Source organism: Labrus bergylta, chromosome 10, assembly GCF_963930695.1.
Source record: "Labrus bergylta chromosome 10, fLabBer1.1, whole genome shotgun sequence".
Lineage (NCBI taxonomy): Eukaryota > Metazoa > Chordata > Actinopteri > Labriformes > Labridae > Labrus > Labrus bergylta.
This window is the reverse complement of record NC_089204.1, coordinates 30922430-30937412: the sequence shown is the minus strand read 5'-3', so window position 1 is coordinate 30937412 and position 14983 is coordinate 30922430. Positions and strand designations below refer to the sequence as shown.

General features: G+C 47.3%; 2 protein-coding genes across 4 annotated transcripts in view; both read left to right on the top strand.

The window, feature by feature from the left end:
- Positions 1-12795, top strand: part of LOC114919291 (guanine nucleotide-binding protein G(I)/G(S)/G(O) subunit gamma-4) — a 40264-nt gene extending 27469 nt beyond the window's left edge. For both annotated transcript variants that reach the window (XM_065959212.1, XM_065959213.1), the window contains exon 3: positions 10815-12795. In XM_065959212.1, coding sequence (XP_065815284.1) covers positions 10815-10943 — 129 coding nt within the window. In that variant the 3' untranslated portion in view covers positions 10944-12795. The remainder of the gene's footprint in view (positions 1-10814) is intronic.
- A 1998-nt stretch (positions 12796-14793) lies between these two features.
- Positions 14794-14983, top strand: part of b3galnt2 (beta-1,3-N-acetylgalactosaminyltransferase 2) — an 8661-nt gene continuing 8471 nt past the window's right edge. The window contains exon 1 of one of the 2 annotated variants that reach the window (XM_065959208.1): positions 14794-14983. This exon is cut by the window's right edge and continues 63 nt beyond it. In XM_065959208.1, coding sequence (XP_065815280.1) covers positions 14938-14983 — 46 coding nt within the window. In that variant the 5' untranslated portion in view covers positions 14794-14937. The other variant, XM_020661087.3, reaches the window with a different exon arrangement.

Here is a 14983-nt window from a genome sequence, read left to right as displayed (position 1 = left end):
ATGTGAAGGAGAGGACATGGATGAAGATTATGAGTCAGACAATGCATCCATTGCTGATTTGCCAAATAGTGGCTCTGGTCTTTATTCTTTAGAGTCAATCAATCAATTTATGGATGAAACGTACAACAAATCAGTAAAAATAAGTGACTACTTTAGTGATACTGAAAAGTTCATAAAGTCAGTCAGCATACTGAAAAGACAGGTTGGGTTTGACCTCCTGGACGCGAAAAAACGGTTCCGTCTTAAAAAGCACATCACCGCACTGAGGAAAGTTGGACGTAAGAGTGTGAAGAAGACAAAGAAATGATCATGCATCACAAGGTGTTTTTCTTCTTCTACTGTTCCCTGTTTGTGTCTACTTGTCTGTTCTTTCTCTCTGATCTTTCTATGAGGAGTCTTAAGATAGGATCTCTTAACATTAATGGTGGGAGAGACAGACAGAAAAGGGGCCTTATCTCTGAGATCTCAACTCAGAAAAACATTGATATCTTGTTTTTACAAGAGACTCATACCACACCATCAGATGAGACAGATTGGGGTTTATGGTGGGAGGGCTCTAACTACCTTAGCCATGGCACCAACCTTAGTGCAGGAGTAGCCATTTTGTTTAGAGCATCTGCAAATGTAAAGATCGTCTCTTGTGCTGAAATTGTAAAGGGAAGGCTTTTAATTGTAAGAGCAGAAATAGAGGACACTGTTTTCTGCTTCACTAATATTTATGCTCCAAACAATGGAGCTGAAAGGGTAGCTTTCTATACCCGCCTCCAAAAGGAGTTACTGATCTATAATCAGGATCAGATCATTCTTGGTGGTGATTTTAACTGCACACTTGATTTCACCGTGGATAGAATAGGAGAGGAGCCACATCCACATTCATCCCAGACTTTAAACACTGTCATCTCTCACCTGGATTTGTTGGACACATTTAGAGTGAAACATCCACAATCCAGACAGTATACATGGGTCAGGGTTAACAGTAACAGGGTGTGTGCAGCTAGACTGGACAGGGTTTACATCTCCAGAACTCTCAACCCCAGATTAATTCATTGTAATATTCTGCCTGTCGGCTTCACTGATCACCATTTTGTTAGTGTGGAGCTGATTATTTCACCAGGTGAAAGGGCTAAGTCCTTCTGGCATTTTAATAACAAGCTTCTACTGGACAATGTTTTCTGTAAAAACTTTGGGTGTTTTTGGGATCAGTGGCAATTAAGAAAAGTTGAGTTTGATTCTTTGAAGCTTTGGTGGGAGGTTGGTAAAGCTCAGATTCGTGTTTTTTGTCAGCAGTACACGTCACACTCTTCTGCTAGATTAAAAACAGTCATTAAAAATCTTGAGGACAACATTAAGAACCTTGAGGAGGGGTTAAATGGGAGTGTGGATCCCACCGCTGGTACTCTGCTGAAGGAGAAACGTATGGAGTTGAGCTCTTTCCTGCAGGAGAGGGTGAAGGGAGCTCTTGTGCGGAGTCGTTTCCTTCAACTCAAAGACATGGATGCCCCAACGTCTTTCTTTTTCAGTCTTGAGAGATCTGTGGCTCAAAAAAAGCTGCTGACTTGTCTGAAACTGCCAGGAGGTCGAATAACAGCTGATCCAAAGGAAATGAGCAGTCATGCCATGCAGTTCTATGAGGATCTGTTTGGAGCAGAGAGTTGCAGCCAGGAGTGTCGCAGGGAGCTCCTGGAGGGTCTCCCTCAGCTCAGTGTGGAGGAGAGGTCTCTTCTGGAAGGGGAGCTGTCTCTGGAGGAGCTCACTGCTGCTGTCACTCAGATGGCAACAGGAAGAGCACCTGGAATAGATGGGTTGTCCACAGACTTTTTTAAGAGGTTCTGAAATATCCTTGGGTCTGACCTGCATAGTGTTTTAATGGAGTGTTGCAGGACCGGGTCTCTTCCTGGTTCTTGTAAGAGAGCAGTTCTTTCCTTGCTCCCCAAGAAAGGTGACCTGGCATTGTTAAAAAACTGGAGGCCGGTTGCTTTGCTTTGTGCGGACTACAAGATCCTCTCCAGAGCTTTATCGAACAGACTAAAGGACGTTCTGGGAAGTGTGGTCCATAAAGACCAGAGTTACTGTGTTCCAGACCGGACAATCATGGATAATGTTTTTCTTATCAGAGATGTCATTGATGTGTGTAAAATCTATAATCTAAATGTTGGCATTGTGTCTCTGGATCAAGAGAAGGCGTTTGACAGGGTGGATCACTCGTATTTGTTTTCTGCACTGAGGTCTTTTGGTTTTGGGGATGGTTTTGTGTCATTAGTTGGTTTGTTGTATCAGGATGCACAGTGTTTGGTGAAGATGGGGGCGGGGTTGAGTCGGCCAATCCCTGTACGGCGAGGGATCAGACAAGGTTGTCCCATCTCCGGCCAGCTGTACAGCTTGGCTATTGAGCCCTTGCTGTGCAGGTTGAGGGGCCGGCTCAGCGGGCTTTCTTTGCCCGCGGCCTGTAGCATTGAATGTCCCCCTACAATTTCTGCCTATGCTGATGATGTAAACATCTTCATCTCCAATCAGGGGGACGTTCGGTGTCTGCGGGACACCCTGTCCCTGTATGAAAGGGCAACAGCTGCACGGGTGAACTGGGAAAAAAGTGGTGCTTTATTGGTGGGAGAGTGGAGGGACCAGGCAGTGCCCAGTCTGCCTGGTGGACTTGAGTGGGGGAGGGAGGGGTTGAAGGTGTTGGGGGTTTATTTGGGTACCGAGGGCTTTAAAAGTAAAAACTGGGAGGGAGTTAGGGAGAAAGTGTGCGCTCGGTTGTCTAAATGGAAATGGTTGCTACCCCAGTTGTCGTATAGGGGAAGAGTTCTGGTGGTCAATAACTTGGTTGCCTCGACTCTCTGGCACAGACTTGTGGCTTTGACACCTCCAAGAGGGCTGGTGGAGGACATTCAAAGGGCCATCCTGGACTTCTTCTGGTCAGGCAAACACTGGGTCCAGGCGGCAGTCCTCTACCTGCCGGTGGCTGAAGGGGGACATGGACTTATAGACATTCAGTCAAAAATTGCCTCATTCAGACTCCAGACTGCACAGAGACTCCTTTTCACTTGTGGTCCCAGCTGGATGGACATCGCTCGACTGCTGCTGAGGAGAGCTGGACGGCTGGGGTACACTAAGCAGCTCTTTCTGTTAAAGCTTGAGGAGGTGGATCTCACTGGATTAACATCCTTTTATATGTCTGTAATGCAGACATGGAAAATGTACACATTCAAAAGGGAAAAAACTGAGAGTCTGGGAATGTGGATCTTTGAGGAACCGTTATTTTTTAATGATTTCATAAGGACTCCAACTTTGCAGTCAGCCAGTCTCCGGGCCAGTTTCAGAGAGGCAGGCTGCACAAAACTGGGTCACCTGGTAAGACTGACCCTGGACGCCCTCAAAGAAAGGACCAATATCACCTCCAGCCGGGTGGTTGAAAGAGTGGTGGAGGAAGTCTTTGCTGCACTTCCAGTAAAACTTGTGACATTTCTAAACATTGAGAATCTGTGTGAGCAGTGGAGTGAAGAGGGCGAATACAGCTTCCCATCTTTGTCTGTTACCCCAGATGTCGGGGAGTGGCAGGAAAGAGGAGGTGGACTGCTGTCCTTTAGTACTCCTGTTCTGGGAAAGTTCCAGGATGCAGGGAAAAAGGCACTCTATCAGTCCTGTGTTAAGGTCCTACATCTTCGTGGTCTGTCGGGAGTGAAAGAGTCGAGGTGGATCGAGTTTTTTGGCCCGGAGGTTTCCCCGAAAGGCAGCTGGCGGTCCCTGTACAAGCTGCCTGTTGAGAAGAGAACAGCAGATCTCCAGTGGAGAGTTGTGCATGGGGTTATAGCCACGAACAGATACAGAGCGCACATTGATCCAGGGGTGGGAGAGGAGTGTTTGTTTTGTTCACTAACTGAAACTTTGTCTCATCTGTTTGTTGAGTGTCCCAGGCTCTCACTCTTGTTTGTCCTTATGAAAAGCTTGTTTGAAGCTCTCGGGGAGGATTTCTCTTATGCATTGTTTGTTTTTGGGCCAAAGTATTCTGCAAAGAAAAAGACTGTACATACACTGATGAACTTTTTATCTGGCTCGGCTAAGTTGGCCATTTGGCTTACACGCAAGAACCGAGCTCAGGGTACTGGCTGTGTGGAACCGGTGCTGGTTCTGGAGGGACTTTTGAAGGCCAGACTAAAGGTAGAATTTGCCTATTATCAAATGATGGACAATGTGCAAGACTTTAATAGTGTATGGGTTGTGGAAGAAGCTTTGTGCTCTGTGGGTGGGGATGGAGAGCTGATTATTCATTTTTGATGCAGTAAATGTTGTTTTTGTTGATGTTGTGATTTTTGTTGCACTTGTTTTGTTTTATTTTTTATTTATTTATTTATTTCCTTCTCTTGATCTGAGTGATGATGTGACAGTGTTATAATTTTCTCCTGGTAGTGGTAAAATAAAAGGTATTTTGAAAACCAAAACCTCTCCTCTCCTCTCCTCTCCGTTTCCGTTTCCGGTGAGTGTGAGTGACAGTGGTGGTGTTGCGAGTGGCGCGGAGATTGAATTGTTTGCTATCCTTTCTACTCTTTTCAAAGTGCATGATCAGGTCAGATTGTTTTCATATTTATATTGAGTGTTGTTGGCTGTGTAAGACAGATCGTTGGAGGGGTTGGAGGGAGGAATGGCGTCTGCTGAGACGCCACCTCCGACTCTCCGACAGGGAGTTCGAATAGTCCCTCCGAACGGTACTGTCACCGTGGAGGAGGTTCTGTTAGCTGCAGGTGAACAGGTAGGCCATGATAAACTTTTGTATGCATCCCGAATGAACAAGGCTGTGGTTGTCTTTCTGAAGAGTCAGCCTCTTGTGTATCAGCTGATTGAGAGTGGTGTGTTCATTAGGGATTTGTTTGTGCAGGTTTCCCCGTTGTCGGTTCCCTCTACGCGGATCACCGTATCCGGTGTTCCGCCGTTTATTTCTAACGACTTGTTAGAGAACGAACTCCGCAGGTTTGGGAAGTTTGCGAGTGGTTTCAAAACTGTGAGTCTAGGGTGTAAAGATCCCAAACTGAAACATGTTCAATCTTTGCGGCGTCAGATGTTCATGTTTTTGGATTCGCCCACACAGACTCTGGAGGTTTCCTTTAGAGTGAAACACGGTGACGCTTCTTATATGGTGTATGCGAGCTCGGGACAACTGAAGTGTTTTGAGGGTTGGTGATGTGGGACACAAACGTTTTGCGTGTCCGCACAGACAGCAGGAGGCGGCTAGTGCTGCCGCTGACGCGGGCAGCTCTGCTAGTATGGTGCATGCGGCGGGGGCCGCGTCCGCGTCCGTGCCCGGGGCGGGGGCCGCGTCCGCGTCCGTGCCCGGGGCGGGGGCTGCGTCCGCGTCCGTGCCCGGGGCGGAGGCCGCGTCCGCGTCCGTGCCCGGGGCGGAGGCCGCGTCCGCGCCTGCGCCTTGTGCTGAGGCCGTGGCTGAGGTAGAAGTGGCTTCGACCAGCTCTCAGGCTACAGAAAAATCACAGACTGTAGATAATGATAAAACTGAAGATTCCACAAGTTCTGCAGTTGTAGATGTTTCATTGAAGGAAGGTAAGACAGTGTGTTGTAGCCAGGCATCATGTGAAGGAGAGGACATGGATGAAGATTATGAGTCAGACAATGCATCCATTGCTGATTTGCCAAATAGTGGCTCTGATCTTTATTCTTTAGAGTCAATCAATCAATTTATGGACGAAACGTACAACAAATCAGTAAAAATAGGTGACTACTTTAGTGATACTGAAAAGTTCATAAAGTCAGTCAGCATACTGAAAAGACAGGTTGGGTTTGACCTCCTGGATGCGAAAAAACGTTTCCGTCTAAAAAAGCACATCACCGCACTGAGGAAAGCTGGACGTAAGAGTGTGAAGAAGACAAAGAAATGATCATGCATCACAAGGTGTTTTTCTTCTTCTACTGTTCCCTGTTTGTGTCTACTTGTCTGTTTTTTCTCTCTGATCTTTCTATGAGGAGTCTTAAGATAGGATCTCTTAACATTAATGGTGGGAGAGACAGACAGAAAAGGGGCCTTATCTCTGAGATCTCAACTCAGAAAAACATTGATATCTTGTTTTTACAAGAGACTCATACCACACCATCAGATGAGACAGATTGGGGTTTATGGTGGGAGGGCTCTAACTACCTTAGCCATGGCACCAACTTTAGTGCAGGAGTAGCCATTTTGTTTAGAGCATCTGCAAATGTAAAGATCGTCTCTTGTGCTGAAATTGTAAAGGGAAGGCTTTTAATTGTAAGAGCAGAAATAGAGGACACTGTTTTCTGCTTCACTAATATTTATGCTCCAAATAATGGAGCTGAAAGGGTAGCTTTCTATACCCGCCTCCAAAAGGAGTTACTGATCTATAATCAGGATCAGATCATTCTTGGTGGTGATTTTAACTGCACACTTGATTTCACCATGGATAGAATAGGAGAGGAGCCACATCCACATTCATCCCAGACTTTAAACACTGTCATCTCTCACCTGGATTTGTTGGACACATTTAGAGTGAAACATCCACAATCCAGACAGTATACATGGGTCAGGGTTAACAGTAACAGGGTGTGTGCAGCTAGACTGGACAGGGTTTACAGCTCCAGAACTCTCAACCCCAGATTAATTCATTGTAATATTCTGCCTGTCGGCTTCACTGATCACCATTTTGTTAGTGTGGAGCTGATTATTTCACCAGGTGAAAGGGCTAAGTCCTTCTGGCATTTTAATAACAAGCTTCTACTGGACAATGTTTTCTGTAAAAACTTTGGGTGTTTTTGGGATCAGTGGCAATTAAGAAAAGTTGAGTTTGATTCTTTGAAGCTTTGGTGGGAGGTTGGTAAAGCTCAGATTTGTGTTTTTTGTCAGCAGTACACGTCACACTCTTCTGCTAGATTAAAAACAGTCATTAAAAATCTTGAGGACAACATTAAGAACCTTGAGGAGGGGTTAAATGGGAGTGTGGATCCCACCACTGGTACCCTGCTGAAGGAGAAACGTATGGAGTTGAGCTCTTTCCTGCAGGAGAGGGTGAAGGGAGCTCTTGTGCGGAGTCGTTTCCTTCAACTCAAAGACATGGATGCCCCAACGTCTTTCTTTTTCAATCTTGAGAGATCTGTGGCTCAAAAAAAGCTGCTGACTTGTCTGAAACTGCCAGGAGGTCGAATAACAGCTGATCCAAAGGAAATGAGCAGTCACGCCATGCAGTTCTATGAGGATCTGTTTGGAGCAGAGAGTTGCAGCCAGGAGTGTCGCAGGGAGCTCCTGGAGGGTCTCCCTCAGCTCAGTGTGGAGGAGAGGTCTCTTCTGGAAGGGGAGCTGTCTCTGGAGGAGCTCACTGCTGCTGTCACTCAGATGGCAACAGGAAGAGCACCTGGAATAGATGGGTTGTCCACAGACTTTTTTAAGAGGTTCTGGAATATCCTTGGGTCTGACCTGCATAGTGTTTTAATGGAGTGTTGCAGGACCGGGTCTCTTCCTGGTTCTTGTAAGAGAGCAGTTCTTTCCTTGCTCCCCAAGAAAGGTGACCTGGCATTGTTAAAAAACTGGAGGCCGGTTGCTTTGCTTTGTGCGGACTACAAGATCCTCTCCAGAGCTTTATCGAACAGACTAAAGGACGTTCTGGGAAGTGTGGTCCATAAAGACCAGAGTTACTGTGTTCCAGACCGGACAATCATGGATAATATTTTTCTTATCAGAGATGTCACTGATGTGTGTAAAATCTATAATCTAAATGTTGGCATTGTGTCTCTGGATCAAGAGAAGGCGTTTGACAGGGTGGATCACTCGTATTTGTTTTCTGCACTGAGGTCTTTTGGTTTTGGGGATGGTTTTGTGTCATTAGTTGGTTTGTTGTATCAGGATGCACAGTGTTTGGTGAAGATGGGGGCGGGGTTGAGTCGGCCAATCCCTGTACGGCGAGGGATCAGACAAGGTTGTCCCATCTCCGGCCAGCTGTACAGCTTGGCTATTGAGCCCTTGCTGTGCAGGTTGAGGGACCGGCTCAGCGGGCTTTCTTTGCCCGCGGCCTGTAGCATTGAATGTCCCCCTACAATTTCTGCCTATGCTGATGATGTAAACATCTTCATCTCCAATCAGGGGGACGTTCGGTGTCTGCGGGACACCCTGTCCCTGTATGAAAGGGCAACAGCTGCACGGGTGAACTGGGAAAAAAGTGGTGCCTTACTGGTGGGAGAGTGGAGGGACCAGGCAGTGCCCAGTCTGCCGGGTGGACTTGAGTGGGGGAGGGAGGGGTTGAAGGTGTTGGGGGTTTATTTGGGTACTGAGGGCTTTAAAAGTAAAAACTGGGAGGGAGTTAGGGAGAAAGTGTGCGCTCGGTTGTCTAAATGGAAATGGTTGCTACCCCAGTTGTCGTATAGGGGAAGAGTTCTGGTGGTCAATAACTTGGTTGCCTCGACTCTCTGGCACAGACTTGTGGCTTTGACACCTCCAAGAGGGCTGGTGGAGGACATTCAAAGGGCCATCCTGGACTTCTTCTGGTCAGGCAAACACTGGGTCCAGGCGGCAGTCCTCTACCTGCCGGTGGCTGAAGGGGGACATGGACTTATAGACATTCAGTCAAAAATTGCCTCATTCAGACTCCAGACTGCACAGAGACTCCTTTTCACTTGTGGTCCCAGCTGGATGGACATCGCTCGACTGCTGCTGAGGAGAGCTGGACGGCTGGGGTACACTAAGCAGCTCTTTCTGTTAAAGCTTGAGGAGGTGGATCTCACTGGATTAACATCCTTTTATATGTCTGTAATGCAGGCATGGAAAATGTACACATTCAAAAGGGAAAAAACTGAGAGTCTGGGAATGTGGATCTTTGAGGAACCGTTATTTTTTAATGATTTCATAAGGACTCCAACTTTGCAGTCAGCCAGTCTCCGGGCCAGTTTCAGAGAGGCAGGCTGCACAAAACTGGGTCACCTGGTAAGACTGACCCTGGACGCCCTCAAAGAAAGGACCAATATCACCTCCAGCCGGGTGGTTGAAAGAGTGGTGGAGGAAGTCTTTGCTGCACTTCCAGTAAAACTTGTGACATTTCTAAACATTGAGAATCTGTGTGAGCAGTGGAGTGAAGAGGGCGAATACAGCTTCCCATCTTTGTCTGTTACCCCAGATGTCGGGGAGTGGCAGGAAAGAGGAGGTGGACTGCTGTCCTTTAGTACTCCTGTTCTGGGAAAGTTCCAGGATGCAGGGAAAAAGGCACTCTATCAGTCCTGTGTTAAGGTCCTACATCTTCGTGGTCTGTCGGGAGTGAAAGAGTCGAGGTGGATCGAGTTTTTTGGCCCGGAGGTTTCCCCGAAAGGCAGCTGGCGGTCCCTGTACAAGCTGCCTGTTGAGAAGAGAACAGCAGATCTCCAGTGGAGAGTTGTGCATGGGGTTATAGCCACAAACAGATACAGAGCGCACATTGATCCAGGGGTGGGAGAGGAGTGTTTGTTTTGTTCACTAACTGAAACTTTGTCTCATCTGTTTGTTGAGTGTCCCAGGCTCTCACTCTTGTTTGTCCTTATGAAAAGCTTGTTTGAAGCTCTCGGGGAGGATTTCTCTTATGCATTGTTTGTTTTTGGGCCAAAGTATTCTGCAAAGAAAAAGACTGTACATACACTGATGAACTTTTTATCTGGCTCGGCTAAGTTGGCCATTTGGCTTACACGCAAGAACCGAGCTCAGGGTACTGGCTGTGTGGAACCGGTGCTGGTTCTGGAGGGACTTTTGAAGGCCAGACTGAAGGTAGAATTTGCCTATTATCAAATGATGGACAATGTGCAAGACTTTAATAGTGTATGGGCTGTGGAAGAAGCTTTGTGCTCTGTGGGTGGGGATGGAGAGCTGATTATTCATTTTTGATGCAGTAAATGTTGTTTTTGTTGATGTTGTGATTTTTGTTGCACTTGTTTTATTTTTTATTTATTTATTTATTTCCTTCTCTTGATCTGAGTGATGATGTGACAGTGTTATAATTTTCTCCAGGTAGTGGTAAAATAAAAGGTATTTTGAAAACCAAACCTCTCTCCTCTCTCCTCTCTCCTCCTCTCTCCTCTCTCCTCTCTCCTCTCTCCTCCTCTCTCCTCTCCTCTCCTCCTCTCTCCTCTCTCCTCCTCTCTCCTCCTCTCTCCTCTCTCCTCTCTCCTCCTCTCTCCTCTCTCCTCCTCCTCTCTCCTCTCCTCCTCTCTCCTCCTCCTCTTTCCTCCTGCTCTGACCCACTTCCACTTGCAGTCTGTATCTGTTATAAAATTTATAGCGACTGTCTGACTCTGAAAATCTGCAGTGAAACTTTTTCTCCTTGAGGCAGGACGAATGTTTGTTCATGTCCTGCTTCGGGTCAAGGTCCCGCCCTTCACACCTGTCAATCATCTCCATATTTTCTCCTCCTGTTGTAAAGGTGTGGTGCCAAAATGGTTGATCCATGTAATGGCACAAACCAACAAGTTGTTGCTGAAAACAAATACATTAAAAAGCCCTTAAAGGTCTCATATCCTCCTCCTCTTCTTCAGGTTAAATAAGTCTCAGAGCTCCTCAAAACATGTGTGTGAAGTTTCTTGTTCTAAATCCACTCTGATCCTGTATTTGATCATGTCTATAAACCCCTCTATTTCAGCCCTGCTCAGAACAGGCTGTTTCTGTGTCTGTACCTTTAAATATGTAAATGAGCTGTGTCTGACCACGCCCCCTCTCTGGAAGGGCTTGGGTGGTCTCGGTCTTTCTTGCTCCATGTCCTATTGTTTACGATGAGAAGGCAGACTCAGAGGGCAGAACAAACACCTAGCTGTCTCTCTCGTCTCTGATCGTCTCTTCTTCTGTGTTTCAGGTTTCCAAAGCCGCCGCAGACCTGATGGCGTACTGTGACGCCCATATACGGGATGACCCACTTATCATGCCCGTCCCCGCCTCCGAGAACCCGTTCAGGGAGAAGAAGTTCTTCTGCAGCATCCTCTGATGAGCTGCCCGCACAGCATGGCGTTTACCTGTCTTCACCTGAAGCGACTGGCCGTAGGCGTTGAGTTTGGCCAGGCGGACTCTCTGTCGCCCGGTCTGCCCCGTGGCTGACGGTTTGTTTTGGGGGGAGTCGGCTACCAAACTGACAACCCAGAGTGAGCGTGTCATGTCTTGTTAAATAGGTTTGTTATTGCTTCGTTTTTAGAGAACAGCTTCATGAGACGACAGATTCTTCTTTTCTGTGCTAGATCTTAACACGCCTCAGGAAACACAAACTCGCCCTTTGACCTTTTACAACTTTGATTTTGTCTTATTCTTCCAGTGAACAGCTGACTGAAAGCTCAGCTCCGTTTAGTGCTGCAGTGCCGACTCTGACCAGACAAGAGGAGCTCACATTTTAATGATTTCCCTTTGTGCAAACAGCACGCCTGATAAGGAGGCGGAGCCTGCACATAAAGCAAAGCTTCATTTAAAGAGTTAAAGTTTAGTGAGGAGACGTCCTTTCTCCTCTGCAGAGCGCCTTCTCTCCTCGTTTATTTAAAATCTCAGACTCTTTCCTCCTGCGGCCTTGGACGCCGTGCGGGCGCCACTCGTTAGTTTTGCGGGCAGTGAATGGTGTGGCCTTTGACCTTAAAGCCAAAGCAGAGGCCTGCATGTTTCTCCTTTTGGACAGCCCCCCCCCCCCCCCCCCGTTTACAGTGTACAGTATGTTACCGTGCCAACTTCTGTGGGAGCAGTGTGATGTCACACCGTCGCCTCGCAGCCTCGCCTCTCGTTGTGTTCGTTTGGAGGAAACGTTTCCTCTTCATGGTAGTTGAATAGCGTCTGATGATTTTTACGATGAATTGTTCTGATCGTTCTGAATATCGTCTTTATGAGTAGTGTTTGATGCACAGCGCTGACCGCTCCGTGGCGTGCAGCGCTGACCGCTCCGTGGCGTGCAGCGCTGACCGCTCCGTGGCGTGCAGCGCTGACCGCTCCGTGGCGTGCAGCGCTGACCGCTCCGTGGCGTGCAGCGCTGACCGCTCCGTGGCGTGCAGCGCTGACCGCTCCGTGGCGTGCAGCGCTGACCGCTCCGTGGCGTGCAGCGCTGACCGCTCCGTGGCGTGCAGCGCTGACCGCTTGTAAGATATTTCAGTCCAACATTTCTAAGTCACGATGTTCTTGATCTCATGGGAGTCTTTTTCAAAACAAAGTGAAGGTTTACATGAAGCGTCGCCTCGTTCACACACGCCCTCCTGGACGTTTCAGACGTCTTCCTCACAGCCGCAGTTCTCCCGTCTGACAGCAGGGGGAGCTCTGCAGAGAGGATGAAGCAGCTGCTGAACGAGCTCAAACATCCTGCAGGTTTCACTCTGCCATCATCGAGGTCGTTTTACACTCGTCTCCTCTGGCGTCTTGTTGTCAGCAGGACGCGGACAGGAAGTCACATCTGGGTAAATGTTGTGAAATCTTCAGGAGCGTGTGTGAAAGGGGCTCAAGTGACCAAACTGTTGGGATCCAGTTTTTTTATTTCAGGAAATGTAACATCCTTATTTCCTCGCCAAACGACCTGCAAGCGACCTCACGGCGCTCCCTCGGACCTCATCTGAAGGACGGTGCCAAAATGTGAAACAGGAAGTGTGACGGCTGAATATTGCATGGATTTCTTTCTGAACTCTTCTGATGTGAAATGTTGCCTCTTCACCCACTCTCTGGGTGCTACCGTGCACGCGGCGTGCTGCGGGGGTGGGGCTATGTGCAGCTGTGTTCATGATGGTTTCATCGTTTTGGTTTAAGACAAACAGCATTTAAATAGTCGGCTTTGTAAATCCTTTAATGGATCAAATGAATTAAAGGAAAAGAAAAACATGTTCCTGCCTCGTCTCTCACTGCTGTACACCGGATCAACACCAGGGGGCGGGACCACGGAGGGGGGGGTCTTAGAGTGTGTGTGTGTGTGTGTGTGTGTGTGTGTGTGTGTGTGTGTGTGTGTGTGTGTGTGTGTGTGTGTGTGTGTGTGTGTGTGTGTGTGTGTGTGTGTGTGTGTGTGTGTGTGTGTGTGTGTGTGTGTGTGTGTGTGTGTGTCATCGTCACAGAAACAGAAAGCAGAACACGTCTGATCCTGAAATCTGTCCTGTGCAGACAGATTGTGATAGAACCCTCCGGAACATTACAGACTGTTTGACCTCCAACCTGAGTGAGACAGAAAATGTCTGCTGTGTTAAAGAAGGTTCCAGGTCTGATGATTGTCTCTCTACAGGTCAGGTAATGTCAGGTTTGTGGTCATCACTTATTACAGAGCTGAGTGTCTCAGAGAGAGGACGGCTCGTGGATTATTATCTACATTCAGACTTCAGGCTCTGAAAACCTTCATCATCATGTGAATGTTTGGGAGTTTCACACAAGTTAACATTTCCTCCTGAAGTTCACATGCAGAACTTTCTTTCCCCAGACTCTCCACTTACATCAAATCAAAAAGAGGCAGGTATTGCAGAGGGGAGAAATGTTCCAAAAAGTTCTATTATAAATTCATGAATGAGTTCTGAATAAGAAGTGGTGTGCTCATGTTCCCAGCTGGGGGCGAGCGCAGGAAGAGGAGAGGGAGTGTTTAAGCGCTGCGAGGCAATGGAGCTCAGACACACACACACACACACACACACAAGCTGAACAGGTAAAAACAGAGAGAGAGAAACACAAATAAAGAGAAATCCACTCTGAATGGAGGAGGTTTTATTTCATGCTATGACTGTAATGACTTAAATTTGTGACTCCAAAAATCGTTTAAAAAAGCAGAGCAAAGTAATTATGCTCAGGGCAGCAGGTGATCTCACCTGTGATCCCCCAAAGTGTTCTTCAAACAAAGATAAGAAGACTTTCTAATGAGAGCTGAACAAACACTGTATCATCCTCTTTCACTCCAATGTGTTTCAGTCCTTTAAGGAGCAGTATGTAACTCCCACGCCTAGAGTTTGAAATGGGTACTGCAGTCCAGAAAACATTGCTCCCCCCTCTCTACATCAGGAGCGTCCTCCCCGATCTCCTTCAAACCTGCACACCTCCTCGTTCTCTCCTCATTTCACCTCCTGCATGATTACCTCTGAGGGTTCTCCAGCTTATGTTTGAAAATCCTTTAAAACGAACACAGACGCAGCGTGGCAGCAGACGAGAGCTTCCTCCTCTCCAGCTGCTCAGCGTCAGAAGAAATCCTCCTCAAACATCACGTCTGCGTGCACAACAGACTCAAAGATTTATGAGCAGCCTCTGTTTTGTTCTGTTCTCATCTCAAAGCTCCGAGACGCCGACGGGTTACAGAGAAACGATTATTTAAATGTATGATCAGCTCACAGCGAGGACTGGAGCGCCACGACAGTCTGCAGACTGAATGTACTCACTAAAACAACACGATCTGAATGTACTCACTAAAACAACACGATGCCGCGGCTGCACGCCGCAAATGCTCTGAAATAGTTAAATACCGGTTGTTAAATGTTTCACTTGAATTGTTGTTTTTTCTCTGTTTTCAGACCACATTATGACACGTTTGATTAGCGCCGGGTAAATCTTCTCTCAGGACGTGTTGTGTCGTGGATTCTGTGCTGGATTTGGTTTCATGTTTTCTTCTGTTTATAGAAGGAAAGGAGTTCAGGTTAATGAAATAGTAAACATAATAATAATTCAATAATTCAACAAATTGTTCCATAAAGTGTCCTGTTATACAAAACTCACCCAACTGCTCAATAACAGTAAATACATAAAAATAATCACAAATATTTATTATATTAATATTAATTAATTGATATATTTACAGTGAAATAAACATGCCAATACTGTTTCGTTTGACAGGGGAGCGTTCAACACCATCTCCCAGAGTGCACCGCGGCAGGGCTCCTCGCCTCCCATTGGTCCGTCTTTCCGAGCAGCGGAGGCAGACATGAGGCGGTGGTGTGAGCCCGGCGGAGGACTCTGGGAAGCAGCTCACACACCGAACAGAGTCCGCGGCAGGAAGAGGCTCCATGAGGAGGCTCGGTCTCGCTCTGCTGTCCTGCGCCGTCGCCGTCC